The 23,698-nt window shown below is 37.0% G+C and overlaps 1 protein-coding gene across 1 annotated transcript; it reads left to right on the forward strand.

Annotated features, from left to right (window-relative positions):
* Window positions 1–403: 403 nt before the first annotated feature.
* CCDC34 (coiled-coil domain containing 34) lies at window positions 404–19,174 on the forward strand. Its single transcript, XM_088175433.1, has 6 exons — window positions 404–647; window positions 4,352–4,484; window positions 6,780–6,887; window positions 16,769–16,927; window positions 17,365–17,506; window positions 18,695–19,174. The coding sequence occupies exons 1-6, from the start codon at window positions 469–471 to the stop codon at window positions 18,907–18,909; spliced, it is 936 nt and encodes a 311-aa protein (XP_088031559.1). The 5' UTR covers window positions 404–468; the 3' UTR covers window positions 18,910–19,174.
* The last annotated feature ends 4,524 nt before the right edge of the window (window positions 19,175–23,698 follow it).

A 23,698-nucleotide genomic window follows, 5' to 3' on the forward strand; every position in this document is an offset into this window, starting at 1 on the left:
GGCTGTTTGAAAATGTTAAGATGCCTTTTTCTGATGCGTTGGGATTGTCACCTGCAGATGAGGTTACTTGTTCCTGTTTATTGGACGGGTACGCGTGCAACAACGTTGAGGAAGAAAGAACAAATGTGAAGAATTCGCGTAAGATTAGCACACGCATGTCAGTGATAGCCCTGGAGATGCCGTGGGCCAGGCAGGCATCTCCGCCCGGGCCTGCTGCCTCTCGTGGAGCGGGCTGTCTCCGTCACGTCCCATGTACTGGGAGGACTCGACTCGCTGGTCAACAGCGTATCAGGGGCCGCCGGTTCTGAGCCGGTGTCGGTTCCCCGGTACAGGCCGGCGGGGCGGAAGTGCGGCGGGGCGGGGCCCGGCGGGCAGGGCCGCGAGGGGCGCGGCCGGGGGAGACGCGGTTGGCGCGGGCCGGGCGCCGCCGCCGGTAACCGCCGCCGCCTCCCGCCCGCGGCCCGCGCCATGAGCGCCCGGCGCCGCGGGAGCGCCGGAACCGAACTCCTCAGTCCGCCGCCCACTGAGGGCGAGCGCCCCCGCAGCCCCTCCGAAGGCTCGCCGCTCTCGCCCGCGTCCCGCTCCAGCTCCCTGGGCTGTGAGGAAGAGGAGCGGGTGGCGGCCTACGGGAGCCCGCCAGGCCATAGGTAACCCCTGCGGCGGGGACCGGGCTCCAGCAGCGCTCGGGGCTGCCCTTGTTTTCCAACCGGGCCCCTGCACTCGTTTCCCTCCCCTGGAGACCTTGGGGACAGAATATTATTTTACATAAATATAGGCTTCTTTGCATAGATAAGCACTTTAAGTACTTTGTTCCTTTTTTAAAATTTATTTTTAGCGTCTGGAAAGTCTCAGTCGACGCCTGAGTATTTTTATGGGCTCATAAATTGTCTATTAGCAGTTGACCCGAGCCTGATAAAAAGCTGCAGTCTTTCCTGCCTTAATTTAAAAGTGCTTGCAGACTAAAGGCTTGTTTTGCATAGTTTATAGAGCTGGCTCCAGAACCAGGTTTTGTATGTATGCGTTGAACAGCTCCTGCTCCGATGGCTTAATCTTACTCCATTTTAATTATATGCAAATATAATATGCATTCTTTTTATTTGGGATCTCGCTGGCTTGACAGAATAAGCAATTCCTATTCTTCTCTTTAAAACAGAAGGGGGAAGACCAGAGAGAGCCTATCCTATTCTGGAATACAACTTCATGATGGAAACTGCACAGACTTCTGTATTAACTGGTGATTAATGTAACTAGCAAGTCTGAGCTGAGCTAAAAGTGCCAGTGGAATAAAGGAAGGACAGCAGTGCTTCACGGGGGTGCAGGTTTCCAGCATAGTTCTCAAATTTCCATGGAGACCAGTGAAGTACCACACTCAACTTTACCTAAAAGCATTTCTTGAAAAAGGTGTTAAAAGTCCAGGGAGAGAGTTCAAATGTAGTCAGAAGCTTCAGAGTGAAGAGATCAGCCAGTTTATGGTCCCTTCTCTTTCAGTTTTTCTATTACCTCTCTGTATACTACTTCCCAATAAGCAATTTTGTTCATGCACCTTGAAGTTCTGTTGCAGTTTGTTCGAGCTACAGCACGTCTTTGCAGCTTCGAGGCTGTTTGAAACAGCTCCCAATTCCTGGGCCTGTTGCTGCAGTATTCTCTGGCAGCAATGAGATGCAGCTGAAGACAGCCTCTTTTAGGGCCCGATTTGGCTGTCTTACTAAACCGTGGGCAAAATAACATGCTTTGCAGATGCAGACACTGCTTCTGAGTAACACTGCTGCTGTTTTGTACTAAGTGCCTACCAAGTGTTCATATGTGTATAACTGCCAAGATCTCATAAGTACAATAATAAATACTACTTCTTATGTAGCCTCCCATGTACACATGCACTCTGAATCCTTTTGGTGGTTGTGGTGTTGTCCTTTTAAAACTACACAAAAATTAGCGTGAGGCAGATACTCAGTGTGGGAAATGCAATATCTGCAAAACAGAAAAGGTGAAAACAAGGCCTTGTTAATGGGTGTTAGTATTTTCATACTTTTCGTTGTGGATCCAGTGTTATGTTTGATGGTGTGATCTTAGTGAATATGCAGCAAATGATAATCACTGTTTTCTGTTAATCAGACTTAGGTCTAATGCCAAATGTGTCTAGTTTGACTTAAGATACTTATTTAGAAATAAATGTGCACTTGAGAATGGGGTATTTTAAGAAGTCTATTATTTTAATTATTTTGAAGAAGTTTATGACTGCTAGAATTTCAGAAAATGGTCCTGTGAAATTAAAGGTCTGTGTGGTTTAAAATGCATGGTTGGTGTACCAGGGAGGGTGTAACTGGTGGCTGCAATGCACATCAAGAAAGACTGGGTTCTGGTGCAATTGGAGAGCTTTAGATGCAGTATTGAAGTGTTTCTCCTAACAGGTCTTAATACTGAGCTTGTTTTTTCCTCTGTTTAAGCTTCATTTCTGTTATTTCTTACTTGTCTACAGTAAGTTTTTAATCTATTACAGTGAATAACTTTTTTGAGACGTTGACAACTTGAATTTCATGAGTACTGATAGAAGAAAAGACATAATAAATATTCTTTTTCTTAATTTATTCATTCTCCTAGTACTTTTCTAAGGTTGGTTTAATTTGTCAGTCATGTTCCACTAGGTGCCATAATGCAAATCATGCAAAGCAAAAGAATGTATTGAGGAAGTATCCCTGCCCAAAATGTCAAGTCTGTACAAAATGATGGGTTTTTTTCCTGAATGTCAATGTATAATACTTTTATCCTTTAATAAACTTTCAGAGACTTCTTTTGTTACAAAATGTTTTATTAGGCATTCTTAAGTGGCATCTCTTATTATATGTATGTGTTTAAAAGCTGTCTCTGTTATAATTTTTGATCTTTATTAATGCTGTAGCATTAAAGCCCTAGAGTGCAGCAGAATGTGTTGGACTGTGCTGGGTTTTGGCGAGTGTTTGGTCTGTGCTGCTGCTGTCCTTGCATTGTCTGTGCGTTCAGCGTGGCCCTGTCAGTTCTGTTATTCTGCATTTCACACTGTAAAAGTGGATTTGTCTGGGGATATAAACCCATTCCAGGTAGGTTTCTGTGTAAATGAGTTACCCTGACTTGACCAGCAAACAGTCCTGTTAGCACAAACACATATGAGTAAAACAACAGGGGAGAGGAGGACAAAGCTCCATAGCACTGACATTGTTTCCAAATGCTTTCTACCACAAAAATGTATTCTAAACATGACTGGGACAGAAAATGTGCAATTGAGTATTGGCATACTGCTGTGTCCTGTGAATATGTTGTACTTTTATATTGATAAAATCCAGATATCATACATTTAAAAAACTGATTTCTGGAGCATTAGCATAATATGTTTGTTGGATGCTTCTTCTGTAGCTTAGATTCAGCAAACAGAATTCCTCACTGTAGTGAAGTATGTATGTAGGTAGTTATCTCCAGAACCTGTACATCCATATGAAATAGTAAAGTGAAGTCTAGTTTCATTGCTTTGTTCTGAAGAAAAAATACTGTGGCTGGCAGATAGAAGTTTTTTAAAGAAATCTCTTGACATGTTTTCAAATTTTGCTGACTTGGACCCTAATATACTGTGTTACTTCTGAAATAGTACGTGTACAGAATATTATAAAAGATATTTCTGACCTAGGGCTAGGATTGCTGCATTATTCATGAGTAAAGAAATTATGAGTGACTTATATAAGACATCCTATTAAATGTCAAATAGAACCCTGTATAATACCATCAAGTATCATATGCTAGCTGCATTTCTTAAGCACATTTCCTGTGAAAGTGTTTTAAGGTGGAAAACTGACTGGATTGAATGGATGGATTCATAATGAACAGATTCGTAATGCTGAAGTTGCTTGATACCATGAATCCACTTGAACAAAACTTGCACAAAGAAAATAACATTCTTGCTTTTACTTTGCTTTTGCTAAAGACCACTTGATACATGGAGTTTCATGTGATCAAGGATAGGATGTTAATATTAAATCTCTTTTTCCTTGGCTCTTATGTGTGAGAAGGAAAGTGACACTTTCATGTTATGAGTATTCTTTTTGTTTAGTTCAAAAAAGGTAATGTTTGAATCTGTTCCACAGTTTAGAATCATTAACAAGCTAGAATTTAGTAAGTAAAATGTAGACTGTAAGTGGGATGGTCAGAGGTGCATTATAAATGCTATTTATTCATTAGGGATATTACTGAGCAAGTAGAAAAATTGTCATTGTTGTCACATTATGCCATAAAAGAAAAGTACTTTTTCAGGACAATAACACTGTTGAACTTTTCAATCAAATACATTATAGATAATATTCTCTTATGTGTCTTGTTTTTAATTCAGGAGGGCTGAACATTCTGAAGTAGCAGGGGGAAGAAGAGTGTCACTTTTGAAAGATAACCTTTCACCATGGGAAGAATGGTTCATTAGCAAAGAGAAGGAGTTGCGTGCCCGCTTACAAGCTAAAGCTGCAGAGGTGATTACATCCAGTTATTTTAAGTCTAATAGAAGATAGCAGATTCAGGATTTTCTTTTCCTTGGTTGTAGGAACAGAAGTAGTTTTTGTTTTTTGTTTTGGTGTCTTAGGCCTCCATTGTGTTTGTGTTTGTCAGTGCTGGTGTGATTCATGTTGTGTGCATTTTCTTTTGCTACATGTTCTGCTTCATTGAACTGGTGCTGTATAATATTTTGTTTATCCAACTCTTGGGTAATGGTTCGATGTTGGAATATTAAAACATTTATATAATTACTGTCCTGATTTTCATCATGAGTATGTAAGCCTGCATGTAAGTTGTAGATGAAAATGGGGTGTGTGCTGATTTTAAGTGTGCCAAGTTGCTTGGTTAGTTTTGAGGCACAGTGTTGTTACCCACTTAGCACATAATTTTACAACTGTTTGGTGTCCTTTCCCAGGATAGGGATCCCTGTTACAAAATTTTTTTTTTTCCCCTTCATTCTATCTTTTGCCCCCTTGCAGATGAACAGTTCTTGGGAACCAGGGCTGGCATACAATTAAGTGAGAGCACTCTGTCTTTTCTTGATTACTCTGTAGTTGCAGTTTGGTTAAATTCTACTGTTGTTGAAAATCAAATGGGTTGTATTGGGTAGTGATTAGAACAATCACATCAAAATTAGATAATTTCTCGCTTTAGTTACTGATGTAACTATTTGACCTTGAATGTTTTTCTAGCCTTTCTATGTTTATCTGTAAAGTGAATATAGCATACAACTGTTTTATGTGGGCTACCTCATGTTGTTTATAAAATACCTACCACTGGAAGGTTCAGGAGCAGAATTTTACAGGCCAGCAGTACACCAAAGTAGTTTGTTAAATTTGAGGAATATGCTTTGATCCGTTAATCCCCATCCACCAAACATTTTGTGACTTCCCATTTATATTCTGGATTGGTAATGGAAATGTAAGCTAGCAGATATCTCTCAACTAAGCATTAAGAACAGTCATAGAACAAGCATTTCTTAAAGCTGTGTAGAGAATAGTCATGTAGGTAAATGTTCTTAGTTGGTAAGATTTTGAAAACATTAGATGTTAAACTGCAGCAAGACAGTGTGAAAAGCTTATATTTGGGGGGAAGATATAATCAACATTTTTGTAAGATGCCAGAAGAGAATGAAATATGTGATATTTATATTAAAAAAATTGCTACATTTACATATTAAAAGTGTTTTAAACTGATATCCTGAGAAACAACTGTGTAGTCCCAGATCTTTTGCTGACATTAGCACTGAGTCTGCCCTCAAAGTCAAAAATGTGGATTAAATTTGGAGTGGAATTAGGTTGGGTCTTCCAAGGTGCTTACAGTGCCATCAGCTTTTACAGATACTGAGATCCCTGCAGTATAGGTGTCTTGGAACTCAAGAGATGTTATTTGCTATAACTTTGCCTCAACGCAGCAACAACTGTATTTTCAAACTATCTCCGTATTGTGGGTGTTTGAGCTTTCTGTAAGCTTCTGTTGCTGTCCTACTAAACTGAAATTCCATGTCCTAAGAAAAGGGGGTTCTCTGTGACACTGACTCCACTGTAGGGACCATAAAGTCAGTTTCATGGAAATAATTCCGTCTGTCTGTGTTTGAAGGTATGAATTTTCATTGAAAATTAACACTTTGTGTTAATGCTACTGCTGGAGAAGCTAGACATCTCAAATTGTCTCCTTAGTTATATTTTTTCTTTATTAACTTCACTGGAGAGATACAAATGATTGCATATATACTGTATGTCATATAAATATGCTTTGAATTTTCTTATCTTCAAAATAAAACACTTTTTTCAAAATCTGCTAGAATCTGCAATAATTTTGGCTTTAGTAAGCCTTGAGTTAAGCCCTAAAGTTCTAGCAGTTGTGGTACTAAAAATCACTGGTGAATAATATTTCGCTTAGCTTTTGATACCTTCCACAGTGCAGAGCAGTACACAATGTAAATTTTAAATAGTGTAGGAAAGTACTGCTACAAATTAAGAATCTGCTGACTAAAAAGGTATTTCAGTAAACTGAGGAGTGATTTAATACATTTAATTGCTTCCAAAGCCTAATTAAAATATGTATTTCCAGTTAATATCCTAAAAATTATACATTTTCATTGATTGTATTTCATAGTATTTCTGTATTGACTGCCATTCTTCTTCTCCAAAATCTTAATGAAGGAAAAATACCAGAATGTAATGCTCACATTGTTTTAACTGTAACACTGTTGCCAGTATTGCTGTAAATGGTCACCACAGATTTGAAATGTATACTTTTTCTGTAATTAGGAAATGAATAAACAACTTGAGAAAATGAAGGAAAATCAAGAATATGAAAGAAGAAAAAGGATAGCTGAAGAGAAACACAAGGAATGGGTCCAAAAAAAAAGAGAAGAGGTAAATACTGCTTTGGCTGGAAATATCCTAGTACATGCCGTGCTTGAGTAAGCCTATGTAAAATTTACTCAGTCTGTTTGGACATCCATGTTTTCAGTTTGCTGAGTAAATGGCTGCTTTAATTGAAAATTATAACAACATGCCAAAGCAGCTACACTTTTTTTCAAGGCTGTTTTTTTTTTCTGTAAGGTACAAAGGGATTTGTTTTCTGAGCAGTTAGGTAACTGACAATTGGTGTACACCTTGTGCAGTAGCCTTCTGCTGAGTATAGCTGGGGTTTTGGCCATTAATGTTCCCAGACTTCCCAGGTTCAGTGCCCAGACATTTTTGGTTAAGTGTACATCTTGACTTGCATAATGTTTTGTACACCAAGTAGAGTCAGAAGAAGGATTTAGTTAAATATCACCATGGACAGGCAAAGAGTATTTACCGTAGGCTATGGTATAGAAGGGATAATTGAGGTATGGAGCCAGATTGAGGCAATTCTCAGTAGACCACAGTTAGTAATTGGGAATTCTTTTAGTCAGTAATTAATTTCTGGGTGATTCAGAAGTTTTTTTAAGCTCTCTTGAGGGAGTGCCTGAGTGCAGAGTCAGAAACAGATGATGATCTCAATGGGGCTCTGTTACAGCTGTGTCACAGCATCTGCCCTGGATGGCAGAAGTGGCAATGCTTGGGAGAGTAGGGTGTGCTCAGCCCCTGCTACTTCGTGGGCACATGTGTTCATTGCCTTATGGCCTGTAGCTATACCAGCTGTTTAATGTTCTGTACTTCTGTTTCTGAATAAAATCAGATGAAAATTCACTATAAACATCCCAATAGCACTAGCTGGATTGGATGGGCAGACCTCTTACACTTGTTCTCACAATTTTAGAACTCCTTGAGATTCAGCCTAGAGCCACAAGAATAACATATATTTGGATTGAACCTAATTAATCTTAGTCTTAATGCTGGTTGGATAATTGGCAGAAACCCACTGCGGAACCAATCCTGCTCTATTAATTTATCATGATTTATATTCCTAATTAAAGTACACAGGAAAAAGATTTATTATTCTGCACATATAATTCCATTTTCCTCTTCCAAAATGAAATTTGAATGAAAATTAAATTCTGAGTGTCTTTAGCTATTCACTGGCTTGAAGGAGTTGGTCTGCCTTTTAAAATAGTTCCAGAAGTTTTCCTTTTGTTTCCTCCTCACTATCCCTACCACTTCCTTCAACTTCCATAAATTTCTACTTATTTGGGTTTTCATTGGAACTTTGTGGATTTACTGATTAACAATTTCTATTCTGTTGTCAGTGGAGTTAGCAGGTCTTTTCTATGGTAATCACACCTGTCCAGAGGACAGGAGAAAAAACATGCTTGTGTCTGGACTTAATGATATTATGTTTCAGAAGCATAGGGTTATCCTTCGAGCATGCCCCAAGTGTTTAGAAAAGTAAGCTGATTTTTCATTTAAATCAGATGATTCACTAGCTAGTCTTACCTATAACGCACACTCAAATCAAGGATAAACTGAATTTAAAAGCTTAGCTGCCCACAGAATATTAACATTTGTGCTGCGTAGACTCTCCCACTTCAAGTTTCCACAATATTATTTGTGGATCTGGACACAGACTAAAGGATAAATATGTCAATTCAGAGACTGAGGTGTTTAAAGTTGCGTCAAGATTTCACCTGCATTTAAAGTAAGAGTCATGAGCACTGACAGTTGATAAAATTTTCTTGGGGAGCATGTGTATATCTCCTGTTTAGAAAACACTTCATTTCCTCATAGAAGTATCAAATGAGTATCAAGATGCTTCTTGAGGCAAAACTTGCAGATTTTTTTACTGAAATTTGCATTAAGCACTCAGCTTTTTCAAACTCAGTTATTGATTCTGAGCCCTGTGTGTAGAGTGCAGAAAATGCTTTATTTGTCAAGAGGCAGTACTTTCAGGTATCTTACCTCTGTAATCTCCACAAGTCCTTTTCCATTGCTCAGTATTGTAGTGATAAAGAACATAAGGCACACTTGAGCACACATGAAACTTCCTCCTTCATTTTGAGCATCCAGCACCAGAAGACACTGCTGGAAGGGTCTTTAAGCTGTGAATATGAGAGACATTTATGTCAAAAATAAAGTGTTTGTGTATGCATAAAAGAATTCTGGTTTTCTGATTGTCAAACCAGTATTCTTGCATGGCAGTTTTAGTTGTGATGCTCTCTCTAACTTAAGTATAGTTAAATCTAGTCCTTACAGTGAGGTTAGGAAGCAAAGCTTGAACACTGTTTTTGTTCATTATTGGATTTTTTATTATTTAATATAGATTAAAAATCATATGCTCTCACATTTTTCTTATGCTTCTAATAATTTTACAGAAACTATTTTTGAAAATAAAGGAATCCTAGCTATTTAGTATTCTTCTATATAAATCGCTTTTGTGGTTCTTAAAGGTTGTAAAGGAACTAGAAGTAATATTTTGAAATATGAGCCATCAAAGAACATTCTAAGCCATGAAATATGTTTATACAAACATTTGTTCATGGCAAAATTTTTCAGCTCACTAGGAATTAAAAACTTAATAAAATCAATTTTTATGCACTATCTTGGACCTAATCACACCCTTACAATTTTCAGTAAGATACTGGATCACTCCTGGACAAAAATAGTCTCACTTTCTCTCCTTCTTAAGTTGAGCCATTTGTGGGAAACAGTAAATTGTCTGTTGACATTTTAGCAAGTATCAACTGAAATATTTTAACTCTAAAATAACTCTAAGCATTACTCTAAGAAGTAAATTACTCTAAGAAGTAACAATGAACATAACAGTATTTTTTATGTAACTAAAACTTTTATTTCTGAGTTACTGTTAGATTTATTGATAAAAATGAAGTGGCTATGATTATAAATTCTGACCAAGTAAGTTTGGTGTTCAGTTCCTGTTTTATGTGAACTTCTGATCCTATAATAAAGTCTTTTTCATTCCTATCATCATGGGATTGAGCACTTTAGTAAGATACCTGTAATTGTGGAATTACTGATTAAATCAAAGTATGAAAAGCTTTTGAGAAATGCATTGTGAATGCATGAACTGTGAAGAGCCTGTAAACTGCCACGACTGTTTAATTCTTAAACATTGTCACCACAGTCAGAATGTCTTATGAATTATTGCTGAATAAAATACTAGGATTAAAGGTCAGGCCTGCTGACAACAGCTTTTTGATCACATATTAAAAAATCAACTCTCTTGCAGTGCAGTCTACCTTCTACAATCTAATATGGTATCTTCAAATCATATTTAATCCACCTTTACTGACTCTGCAAATCTACTTCATTTTTACAATGTCAGTAGAACACGAACTTAAAAATATCGTGAGTATTCAATTTGTATGTATATGTGTGTGTGTACATATAAATATTTATATTATATATTGTTGTGGGTTAGCTCCAGGAGGGAGCTGAGACCCCACCAGCTTTTATTACTGAGCAGTGTGGTCTGGGATGTCCCTTGGGTTGTTCTGGCTGTGCCCCCTCCCAACTCTGTGCACCCCCACACTACACATTGTTGGGGTGGGATAAGAACCAGAAAAGATCTCGAAGCTTTGTAAGCACTGCTTAGTGATAACTTGGTGTGTTATCAACAAACACTATTTTGTTCACAAATCCAAACATAGCACAACAGGAGCTGCTATGAAGAGAATTAACTCCATCCAGACCGAAAGTCACTATATGTATTATGCTTATGTTTGCAACAGTAACAGAAATTACCAAAGAGGAATACTTGCATTCCAAAATAACTGTAATTCTGAAACTAATTTTGTTAACATCCTTGTGTTTAGTCTTTGCATGTAATTCTTTGTGCTGTAATAATGTGATACCTAGCAGAGTTGTAAGAACACAAGTAGTAAAGTTACAGTTTTCCATTGGAAAAACCAATTATTCTAATACCAATCTAAAATTGACTGTAGCATTTCTACTGCTTTCTGCATTGTTGAATAGAGAATAAGATAACACTTCTTTTTTTTCCCCTTAAAAGTAAATTTGACCAAGCAGGCATTAAAAATAGAATTTGGATGTTCAACTGTTTTTATTGTTCTTTTCTTTTCAAGAAGTCCCCTTTAGTTACTGAAAACCATAATTTTTAATGGAAACTAGGTACAGGGTGGAAAAGTTCTGTTTGAATGCTTTTTCATTGAAAATGTTGTTCTTGCCATTTGCTGTGCTGTTGGCTGATAGTCTTTATGAGAAGCAAAAAAAGCAGTAATAAGTATATGAAAGCCTAGAACCAGCACACTATGTAGTAATGAATGTGTTCTTGGAACAGACTTCTCTTTTTGGTGTGCTAATTCCTCCCAGAAAAGACACCTAGATGCCAACTCTTACACCAAAGACTTTTTATTTAATATGTATTTTATCTCAGCGTCGTTAATATAGAGCACAGGTTGTTCAACAGCTTGAGCATGACTTTTAAGTTTAAAAGCTATGCTTGTTGATGCTCTCTTTCTTTCATGCAATGAGTTGTTAATTATTTCGTGAGGAATAGTACCACTACCACAGAAGAAGTGGAGAATCCTGTCACCCCAGCCTACAGCTTGGGGACATGTTAGTTGGAATCTCCTCTGGCAGAAATGTAATGAAATCCAGATCTTCCTTGGCTTAGATTAATGTTCTTGTAGCTGAACTGTTGTTGAGTCAAAGCTCTGGCTGCTAATGTAGAGCCTGATGTACTATGGTTTTTGCTGGCATTTTAGACTTGAAAGAGATGCAAAAATGTCCACTTTTATTAAGACTGAACCTTTTCAAGAAGTGTGTTTGTGAGGGAAGATTCTGGTAGAAATGCTTTCCAATCATGAGAACCAACTGCATTTAAGAATTAAAATTTTCTGTTTACATACCTAAGTCTGTCTTTACATATCTAAATTTTATTTGAGTCTGGACTTAATTTCTTAAGGATTTTTGGTTGGTTTTTTTGTTTGGTTGGTTTTTTTTGCATATTGTGGGTCTTTTACTCTCTGGACATGAAAAGTCTTTACACAGAATTTCTCTGTGATGTCATGCATGATCAATGCCATGGTTATAATTTTAGATTGTACCTGAATCTTAATTTCCTTTAGATTTCTGTAAGTAGAATGAAGTAATTTCTCATGAGTGTTAGAATGAGTTTTAGACAGAGTTTTGGAAGAGGAATTCAGTGTAACAGGTGCTCATATGAGTGCTCATGTATTTCAGCAGCATTCATGGGGTCCCCATTCTTCTGAAGATCGCAAAAGTGTTCCAGGAACAAAATACAAGAAAACTTTATGCTTGTCACATACATTGAGTCCCCATGTGAAATGAACACCATCTGGGAGAAAGATCCAGTAATTCACCAGTTCCCAGACTTCAGTGGCATCTGCACTGACTGTGTGAACTTCAGCAGTAAATTGATACAAAACAGCTTGTCGAGATATCTGCAGCTCAAACCTTTGTTGATCTCTTTTCTAGCCTCTTGTTGTTTTCACGTGGAAATTCTGGAGAGATTAAAGAAGTATTTGGGTGGACTGGGCTTGGCCACTGAGCTGTTTTACAGGGCAAAATTGGAAATATCATTACAGTTGTTTGGATGACCCAGATTTCCAAGACTGCTAAAAGAGGCTGATGTCCACGATTACTATGAGGATAAACATTTGGATATGTGTTCTAATGTTGGCAATGTGAGCTTTTCCTATATTTTGCCATCAGTCAGCATTAACTGATGCTAGAATGTGCTAGCTAAGATGTCAGCAAACAGCTGTGAAAACATTTACCTGTGGAAAGAAAACTGTTGTCACAAACTGTTCTGCAGACCATAAGATGGAAAGGATTACTTTGAGAAGTATCTTAAAAATATCAATCACATCATTAGTTTCTGGAATTATTTCTACTCAGTGACAGTCTCCATAGAAAATGCAGAACAGAAAGCACCTCTGCACTTCACACATTCCAGCCTCTCATTGAGTCATTGATGTGAAAATACAGAGACACATATTTTATTAGTTTTCTTCCAGTTGAATATAATGCCTCTGTTTCAAAAGCAATTAGGGTTTGGTTTTTTTTCCTGTGTGGAAAATTATTTAATATTTCTGTCTTCTGTCAGGAAGGAAGTGGGACGCTTCTTCAAATTTTAAAATCCTTTCCCATTCACCACATGCATGTAGGTCTGATTTTTCTTGTAAAGTTAGTAGTTGGTACCGACTAAGACACATGCTGTGAACAGAGTCACCATCAGTGTTTTGTGGGACAGATGGATTTGGGTTGGGTGGGGGATTTTCAAGTACCAACCTAACCCAGACTTCATTAGGTTCTGAGACTTGATAGGATCACAACACAGAGGGGTGAACCTTCAGGGTAGATTTGTATCCTTTCTTCTTCATTATGTGCTTGGATAGGGTGGCAGGAGAGCAAGGCTTTCTTGCAGTAAGTAATTGGATGTTTTACAATCAATACCTTAATTTATGTAATACCTGCAATCATATTTTAGTGTATGTAAATTTACTAGTGGTTTAGTGAGTAGATTGTGACTGTTTTGAACACAAGATCAAAGAGAATTTTTAAAACCCAATCTAAACAACACCAAGCATAAACAAATAATTTCTTCCCTCACATATACATGGAAAGAAAGTAAAAGGAGTGAAGAACATGTACATTAATATGCACATTCATAGCATTTTTTATAGACTTTTATAATGAAGATGGGAGAAAAGCTGGGAAAGCTGGTCAGGGTGACAAAAGCTTGACATAAAGCAGGTTACTAAAGCAGCTGGGAATGTGGTGTACGCTAACTTTATGGAGGAGAATCTGTTTTGATTGTGAGAGAAAGAGGAAGCATTTCTGATTTCTCTGCAGAAAAATGTCTGGGTAGTGTAAGGTCTGCAATTCTGAATGGAGTCTCCCTGTCTTAAGGATGTCTCACTGGAAGTAAAACTTAGCAATAGTTATGGCTTTCATGGCAGTGTGTATGGCATGTTATTTGTTTACATAGGACCCAATTTAACTTTGAATCAGCCTAGATGGTAGCTGAACTCATCTAAGTATTGTGATTTAAGATACATAATTTAAGAAGCTTTCCTGCCTTTCTTTTATAGTATTTAGAAAGATTTTTAGTCTATTTTCTGCTTATAATGGTTTTCCATTATGGAATCATTCCCTTAGGTATGGAAGTAGCCCAGGTTTTCTCAGTTCCCTCCTATATTTATTTTCATGTCTTTTATACAGCATGAACCTTAGCTAAAGACTGTAGTTTTGGATGATCCTTAGTTTTGTAACTTAATTTCATGTATGTCAGAGGTAAGTCAGCAAACAATAAAATGTGTGAAATATTTGTAAGCCACCTTCTCCCGTAGTTTAACTCAGATTTCACAAATATCTCTCAGCTACATTAATGCTTTTTATGTATCCCAGACAATCATTGTCTCAAAGCTGGAGTTGTTGGTGCATTTAGGGAGTATTTAGTAATGAAAAGACAGAGAAACAGCTCTGAATAAAAGAGATGGAGATGAATTTTACATGAAGATGGAGGGAAAGCTTAGACAATTGGTTATTTGTTTTTTTCGAGAAGGTGATGTTTGAGTAATTTGCCAAAAATAAGTTCTTTTTTCTTTTCAACATTTTAAAATATGGAAGTGTTTGTTTCATGTTAGGAAAGATCTTGTTTCCATGCTTCGTTAGCATAAAAACATTCCAGAATTCCAACTTTTTTTAGTTCCCGGAATGAAATGTATTTTTTCATTAGTGTTGGTTGTAAATAGTTTTACCACATGTATAGGCCTCGCTGTTGTGAAGTTGTATTAATGAGACCGATTGTTTTATAATTCTGTGTAGTTCTACATTCTGGAATATGCATTGAAATTGGAGTGTATTCATGCTTGATCATTTTCCCTACACTGCAAAACAGATTATGCTTATGTTTACTAGAATATGTTAGAAGTGAAATAGAAAAAAACCCACTAAACAACAAAAAATCAAGGAGAAAATAGAAAATAGACATTAAAAGCTAGTTGCAATTGTTTTGTGAAATTGTGTGCATTGTGTACACAAAGAAGTCTTTATTCTCAAATAAGAATATTTGACAAGAGCAGTACTACTGAAAGTATCCTTATGATTTTAGGTGAAGAAACATCCACCTTGGAGATTATGGTAGATAGAGCTAATAAAGCATAGCTTGTCAAGGGAGATGGGTGGGGTGCTGTGGGGAGAAATCCCACAGTGTGTCGTTTAGCTGCTGATGTTAAAATTGTAGTAATGCCTCTGGTGTTGGCAAACAGAACAGGACACACTAACTCAGGCAGTTCTGTAAACTGGCTTCTTTCCTGGCACAAATGAGGTAAGTGAAGTTTTTATTCTCTATGTGCTACTTTATTGGATTGTTGGTAGTTTTGGTGTGGGGAGACAAGCACTGAACCAGCAGGTATCCTGTTTAGACCAGACTGAAGGAATTGTGGTGGTCCCCAGTTGCAGTATTATGGCTTCTGCTTCATTATGCATAATTGGACTTTCCTAAGTGCAGTAAACCTGGGAAAAAGATGGGAGAGGGATGCACAAGGAGAGCTCTAGTTTTGTCTTTTTGTTCTTTTAATGGGAAAAATGGTAATATATAATGGTAAAATGGGGATGGGAATATATTTCTGGTTTTCTTGAGAATGTGTTTTTTCTTGTATTTTCTTTATTTGTTATACTTTGCAGCTGTAGTTCTAGGCATTTGATACCCATACTGCCAACTGTAATAATTCTGAGTCCTACAGTATTAGTTCCTACTAAATTACATATTTTCTTTGTTCAAGAGGAGTGTGCAGGGAAGTGTATAAGTAAAAGATTTCTTAAAAGGAAAAGAACATATTTTTTCAATAGCTCTTTTCTGTTAAAAGGAAACTGGTCTTAAGTCTTGTGCCTCTCCTCCAAGTCACGTGCCCAGCTTGTCTAGTAGATTTTTGCTTCTGTATGTGTATGCAGTTGCTTCAGAGCTGAGCTAAGCAGAAGTAGTATCACATCAGCAGATTCCAGACACTTCATGAAGGTTACAAGGAATGAGAGCTATTGTTATTCTTCAATTGAAATACGTCCCTCTACAGATCAAGAAATGGACAGTGGGTGCATGGTTGTTTGCTTAGATAAAGATCCTCAGAACATTGTTGTTTGATACACACACACTGAAAAGATGTAGAAGTGCATGACACCTCTGATGTATTCTGTCTTCCAAATCATACAGGCAGCATTTCTCTTCGCACTCAAGTTACCATTTTGCCTACCCTGGAATGTGTTTTCTCATTTTCCCTTTCATAATTTGAATGGGAGAAATGTGTGGATTGATTTTTTGAAATAGTCCATATGTGAATAAACTAAAGATCATAAAAAACTTAAGAGAATACCACAAAACATGAACTGGATTTTTATGTGAACTTTTCTTTTTCCTATAAATTGATGCTTAAGTGTGCTGAACAATCTGCGTATCTCAATCACTCTTTGAAGGAGGCAGTTTACCTGACTTCCATTTGGACCTGTAGTTTGCTCTAGATTCACTGACAAGTAAAGCTAACACACCATTGTTGAGAATTGCAACATGTATTTCATTCCCAGAAATATTGAGATATGTCTGAAGTGTTTAAAAAAATCTGAATAAGTAAAACAGAGTAGCAAACTTGAGGAGACCTGAAAGTAAAATTTTTATAATCTCTTTTGACAAGTTCATTTGTCTATCATACCTGGAATCTAGCGATGAACAGGTTCTGACTTCAGAGAGTTTACAATATCACATATTTTTTCAAGTTTATGATAATTCTCTTTGTAATTGTATAAAAAAATTAACTATATTCCTCAGAAGAATCACTCATTGAAATATACTAAAAAATTTTTGTTCTGTTTATTTGATATGTTTCATGTAGGAAAGAAGAGAAAGGAAACGAAAGGTGAGCAAAGAAATGGCAGAAAAAGCCACAAGAGAACTAGAAAAAATGCAGTTACGAGAAAAGGCTGACATAAAGTATAAAGAGTGGTTAAAGAAGAAGAGAGCTGAAGAGCTAGAAAAGAAGAAAAAAGAGAAGGTATTAATGAATTGATTATTTATTTGGATGGGGTTACTTAATCTGTAATTTATTACAGATTAAGATTTGATATATTCAATCTTACATTGAATATATTGGCATCAAATGGCAGTGTTGTACATGAAGAAAAATCTTTCAAGAGTTGCAATGTTAGTGCATTAAAGACACTGTGGTATGGTCAGCAAAGTAAGATGGATATTAACACATTTTTGTTAATAGCCTTTGATGTTTTCTCAGGGAAACACTGGAGTAACATATAGGTTGGGCGTTTGTTGGGTTTTTTTTCAGACTGAAACCAAAAAAAGCATCTTTTCCATTGTTAGGAAAACGTGCTTGGATTTGAAGAAATATTTTGAATGTATTCAGCAGCCTGGAAATATGCAAAAAATATTTACAGGGCTTTGTCTAGGAGTACCTTAATTTTATTTTATTTTTAGGAAAAAGAAAAACAACGGGAGGCTGAGCTACAGGAAAAGAGAACAAGATCGGAGAAAATCTTCAAGGAATGGCTGCAAAATGCTAGAAATAAACCACAGCCTGCTTTAAATGGTTGTGGTTTCCCACATGGGAAGTCTACAGGTTTGTACATATAGTACACAAATATGTAGTGACTTCGGTTTGAGGTTCCTTCCTTTTAATATTCTAATGTGAAATGAAGGCTGTCTAAGACATTCACCCAGTATCTAATTTTGGCACATAGAAATGATTACTTATACTATAGTATAAGTCAGGGAAACAGATTGAGACCTTTTGTGTATTTTTCTTAGCCTTTTTTGTATTTGGGATTTTGTATTTGAGATAATTATGTGGCATACCAAATTATGATTTTATCTGATTTTTTTCTTACCAGGCATAGGAATCACTAGAGCAATTCACTGGATCCAGTGAAGCAAATTATTTATATCAGCATCCTTTTAAAGTTAGATTTTATCTTTGTTACAGAAGGTGTGTGTCACCTTAGCACACCTGAATCCCCCTTAGAAAAGAGGTGGGGTTTTGAGACACAAGAACAATTAGAAGCTCACAGAAGTCCTGTATGAAAAAGGAGACAGGGGCATCAACCTGTATTCTAAGCTAAAATTTCCTTTCTATTTCACTTTTCACCTGCATTGCACCTCCTTGGCTTCTGTAATCCTAGTCCTTTTTTTGTTTGAAAACATGTTATTTTTCTATGCAACTAAAATAATTGTTTCTATTTGACTTTACAACAGACCTAGTTTTGGAGACCAAGATTCTGGTCTCTGAATGTTTAAGAAGCATGTATAAAGCAGGTGAACAGCCTTTACTCTTCTGCTTACATTTATTTGTAAATAGTGATATACCTTGCCTTTATGTTTTGGTTGGACCTGCATTACATACTGACAGCTGCAATCATTTCTTTAAATGATTTTTGAAAAATACTTGTCTACTCACTTGTCTTGTTCAGTATAATGTATTACATACTTTGAAGTGTATCCATCATGTGATTGGGTAAAACAAAGTAGCCAGTTTGTAGGCATTTACAGTTTTTAAGAACACAAAGGACTGAGCATCCAACCTGCTTATTTTTTTAAGCAAAGATGAAGAATATACCAGTTACTGTTTAAAAAACAAAAACGTGGAATATTTATTATTTTGGATTACTTAAATTTTGTGATGTGCCTGTGCTGTCTTTCTCTGAAGACGTTGTGTTGTATTTAGTCCAGATAATTATTATAACTGCTTGCATTGGAAAACTTGTAGTGTAAATATTCCTTCTTAGTTATATTTATTTTCTAAATGTTTTAGGGAGTGCTGATAGAAATTTGTATCCAGCTCCAGCATATTGTAACCCCATTCCTTGGAAACCAGTGCACGTGCCTCCCCCAAAGGAAGACAGTATTCTTACCATGAAGAAGAGTAAGAGACCTGTATCTTGTCAGCCACATGCATCTTTACCAGTGGTGATTTCTAAGCCCAAGATTAACCCTTGTGTTGGATCTCTGTGCAGAAAGAAGTTATAGTCCAGAAAAAATGTTCTTACAATCTTGAGCAAACTGGGCCATAAATGTGAAGTTCTGTGTAGTTATAGGTCCAAAGCAAATTGCTTTGTGCCTTTTTTTTTTTCCCATTTTTGTGAGCAGGTTTTGTGTTTACTGCTAGTTGACCAATCAGGCTTTTAATGTTTTTTTCTATATTGCATTTTAGTGAAAGAAAAAAAAAAAGGGAAAGATAAATTGTAATGGGACTGAACCTCAATACCAATAAAATGCATAAGATTGTTTCTTCCTTTCCTCTCTCGTTGTTGAACTTTTTTAATATATGTAATTATTCTTTTGGACAGCAGTATTAACTGGGTTATTTTAAAGATGCTATTTGTAACAAAGCTGAAAACAATTCTTGGTGTCATGCTGAAGGAATTCAAGGCCTACATCAGTTCCAGGATTATCATGTCACTGGAGTTACAGAGGTATAGTGGGATAGCTTACATCTCTGCAGTACTGTAATGAATGGATGCAGGCTCTTTAGGGGAAACACAGGCTCTTTGCTGGACCTGATATGTACAAACCAGGGAGAACTGGTCAGGAATGTGAAGTTTGGGGCTAATAATCACATATGTGAGTCTGTGGGATTTGCTAGGCTGCACCTGAGAATGCTGAGGAAGTGGAAAATATTGTAAGGATACTCTCAATTATCTTTGAGAGGTCTGGTGATAAGGGGAGGTTCCTGAGAACTAGAATAAAGTGAATGTCCACCCAGTCCTCAAGAAGGGTGTATATGCAGAACTACAGGCCAGTAGTCAGCCTCTCCTCAGCCACCTAGACAGACGATGAATGTGGCAGCAGCCAGCAGCCTCAGGGCTGCATGAGGAGCAGCATTGCCCAGCACAGGGAAGCAGTGTGTCCCTTGTAACATAACTACTCGAGAACACGTTTGGAGTGCTATGCCCATTCCTGGGCATGCCAGTAAAAGACTGACATTGATGTTCTGGAGCAAGCTCAGTGAAGGGCCACAAAGATGATTAAAGGATTGCAGAAACTGGGAGAGCTGTGACTGTTGGGCATGAAGGGGAGAAAGCTCAGTAATGTCTGAGCAGTGTCTGAAAATACCTGATGGATGGGGAGAGAGAGCAGACCCGTCTCTGTAGTGCCCAGTGAGAGAAGAGACAGTGAGTGCAAATTAAAATATGTGAAATTCCATTTAAACATGAGGCAGAAATTTTTACAGGGAGAGTCATCGAATGCTGGAACAAATTGCCCAGTGATGTTGTGGAGTTTCCATTCTTGGATATACTCAAAACTTGACTGGACATAGCCCTGAGAAACCTTCTCCAATTTGCCCTCTTTTGAACAACAGAGTTGGACTAGATGATTTCTAGAGGTCCATTCCACTCTCAACAATTCTGTTATTAATGGTGAAAAAGAAAAAAGCAGAAGACTTATTTTTCCTGTTGTAGTTTCCTGTGTATCACTTTGAGAAATACCTTGTTATCCTTTAAAAGTTACAGTATTAAAGTATATTGCATATTATGAAATGTATGTGGTAAAAAAACCACACTAAGTCACATTCTGGAATGTGAGTGTTCTATTGATTCTGGTTCTAGTCTTAATAGTTTAATTTCTTCAGAGCAAGTTGTGGAAAATACTAAACTATCTCATGTCAAGTTTATACTTAATACATTATTTGTACCATTACTTTGAGTGAATCAGTGAACAATGTGTCTGTTCATTCTAGAAAGTGGCAGATGCTAACAAGACTGCAACACCTTACATGTGCACTAATAGATTATTTGGTTTGTGTTTGCATTTAGACTTTCACAAAGTCTTAATTTTACTGTACTTATTTAGGAGAAGTCTAGAGTCTACAAAATACATAGAACATCAAACTGTATTTCTTGTTTCTGTTAAGTAGAAGCACACAGAAGTCTGTACGTTATTTTCAGGATGTAGAATTCTGTGTCCATCTTTTTCTATAAGGACCTCTGAATAGATGGGTTTGAAACTAGTGGATTAATAGATTAGTTAATCTCACCATCTCATCTTGCCATGTAGAAATGTTTAATCAGATGCAGAAGTTTCAGAATTATGTAAGCTATATGAAGTTTGTGAGTGTTTAAGATGAAGGGACAGTATTTTACTGTAATGCAAGTGATTAATTTTGGATTAGCTTACAGAGATTTCTTGGGACTCTGATTAAATTGAAAAGTCATATATTATTTTAGTGTTTTCTCCAACAGGTTCTCTGAGTGTTGCTACCAGTAAGGTGTGTTGACATAATTATTTGAGTATTTCTCAAATACTCAAAAGAAATACTTTGTATTTCTTTTCACATTTATTTGCTTGTAGTGATTTCTCTGCTCACAAAATTTCACAGTAGATCAAGTTATGGAGTCTCAAGTTACTCACTGGAACCAATACAAGATCATGCATCTTGATGCCTATGCTGCTAAAATAACGTGAGGCTTAAACTCAGATCTTTTTCATCTCCATGCTTTTGCAGAACTTCTGAGAATTTATAGACCACTTCAAAATAATGACTGTTGCATCCTTGTAGGATTCATAGCTTTTCCACTTCTCTATGTGTTGATCATAAAACGAATGCCACACTTAACCGCATTTTGAAGGATTACATCTCCTGTGAGCTTCTGGATTTGGAAATAACTCTCTAGGTGATCCATAAAGACTTTCTAACTGTCTAACTATCAGTAACTGATAGCAGATGTTCATGCAATTGTTTCAGGGTTGAAAGTCTACATGCAGTAAAGTGGATCAAAAGTCCTAAGGAGCATATCATGAGTAAGGGGTCACTATGATTGTAGAGAGCCTTGTGTTCATAGGAAATAGTCTGATTAATTTAGCACAATGCAGCTCTACTGTTAGAAGTTTTGTTGCTGATTCTGGTGTGGAGCCAAGGCTTCACCTGAACTAAATAACCAATAACATCAGATTATAATCATGCCCTTTCCAGTGTAATGTTTAGTTGTAAAATTAATTCTTTAATATATCCTTTAAATAGTGAAATGAAAGAGCAGTCACAAGTTGTGATATGACTTTCACAATCTGTATTTATGTGAATAAATATGGAAGACTTCAGCCTTTATTGCTGTGGTCAAAGGTGAGTGTTCCATAGTGCTGTTACCTGGGCAACATCAGGAGCTATGTTTAAATTCAATACCAAAAAGGAAATCTGATGACCCTGATCTAGTAAAGCATATGAATACTTGGTTAACTTGAAATGTGTTAAGGAGATGATTGATAAAGAAGGGCTAAAGCAGTCACGCCATCTGGGATTTGAGTCCTCTGACCTAAAGCTTGTTCAGTTACCTAAGTTTCCATTTCATATGTTAGGTGATGTCCCTGTTTTTATATGTGTAGCTTACTTTACAATGGTGTATTAGACAAGTCTCTAAAATTGTAGTTAAGTGAGGCAAATTTTTGGAAAATATGAAGGTTTTATCTTAATTATATGGACTTAAATATTTGGTTGGTCCAGCTTACTGGCCGAAACACGAATTGCAAGTATTTAATTCACAGACAAATATGGATTTACAGAAAAATGTCAAGGCACTTTGGAAAGTGATATACCTGAAGCTCATTAAACCTATTGAACTATGCTGTGGACAGATGCAAGGTTGCATTCAATTATGTTTCAGTTATGTTGATGCTAATGATATCGTTACAAAGGACTCACTTTGGTTTTTTTCATAGGACTTATTACTGAAAATTTTTCAGTATTGGTAGCATATTACTAGCTAACATAACAATGGAAAGTACCTTAACCCAGCTTGATAAATATGAAAATAACTGTTTTTGCATATAGGTCCTGTAGAAGATGGGTCATTGACTTTTACAGGTAATTTGTTTAAACAGTGCAAGATTTTGGTTTGCGATTAAGGAAACAAGTTGGTTAGAAGTCATCCAGCAATGTCAAGATGTTAATAGGTGCTAGAATGTTTTCTCTTTAACTTGAGTCTGACTAAAACAACAAAAATACCTGCAGGTTTTATTATATAACACCACCATATGTGGTTGTACAGGTGTGAAATTTATAAAGTATAGATCCTTTTTGGTAAATGTTGATTAGGGAGAACTCTTCAATTTCCTCTTTGTGTTAGCACATCCATCTTTACATATCAGTTCCTAAAAGATATGTAGAATATCAGTATCCAGGAGGAAAGCAAGATGGCCTGAGCTTGAAGAGCCCCTCAGAAATACTGGTAGAAATACACATCAGCCTTCCCTAACAAAACTGTGATCAAGTTGTAGAGGATGGGTCCAGGGAATTCCTGTGTTCTTCTTGCTAATGCAATTAGTTTAAAGGGCTAATACCAATTCTTTGATTTCCACAGATCAGAAGTGGAAATCCTCTCTTTGTTAGGATATCTCTTCCAGGTTGAGCATAGCTCACAGTACACTGCGTTAGGCAATGGCAAATATTTAGGATGTGTGTATTGGATCTGGCTGAGCTGGAGTCCATTTCCCCATAGCAGCCCTCACAGTGCTGTGCTTTGCATTGCTAGCCAGAAAAGTGTTGATAACAAAATTGCAAGAGCAATTTCCATAGCAGATGTAGCTGCCAGGATGTGGGAAACAAAGACAAAAAATGGCAGGTGAGGCTGCAGTTGTGACTGGGCACAATATGATACCTCTGCTGCATTATTTATTTCACATGATATCAAAATTTATGCAGTCTTGAACTGGGACAAGTGGGTTACTGTGCCCATCCAGCACTTTCTCTGTGCCACCCTATGCACAGTTAGAGGTGTCCCAAGGCAAATGTGCTTGACAACAGCTTGAAGCACCCTCATCAGTA

This window comes from Sturnus vulgaris, chromosome 18 (genome assembly GCF_052056855.1).
Source record: "Sturnus vulgaris isolate bStuVul1 chromosome 18, bStuVul1.hap1, whole genome shotgun sequence".
NCBI classification, from domain to species: domain Eukaryota; kingdom Metazoa; phylum Chordata; class Aves; order Passeriformes; family Sturnidae; genus Sturnus; species Sturnus vulgaris.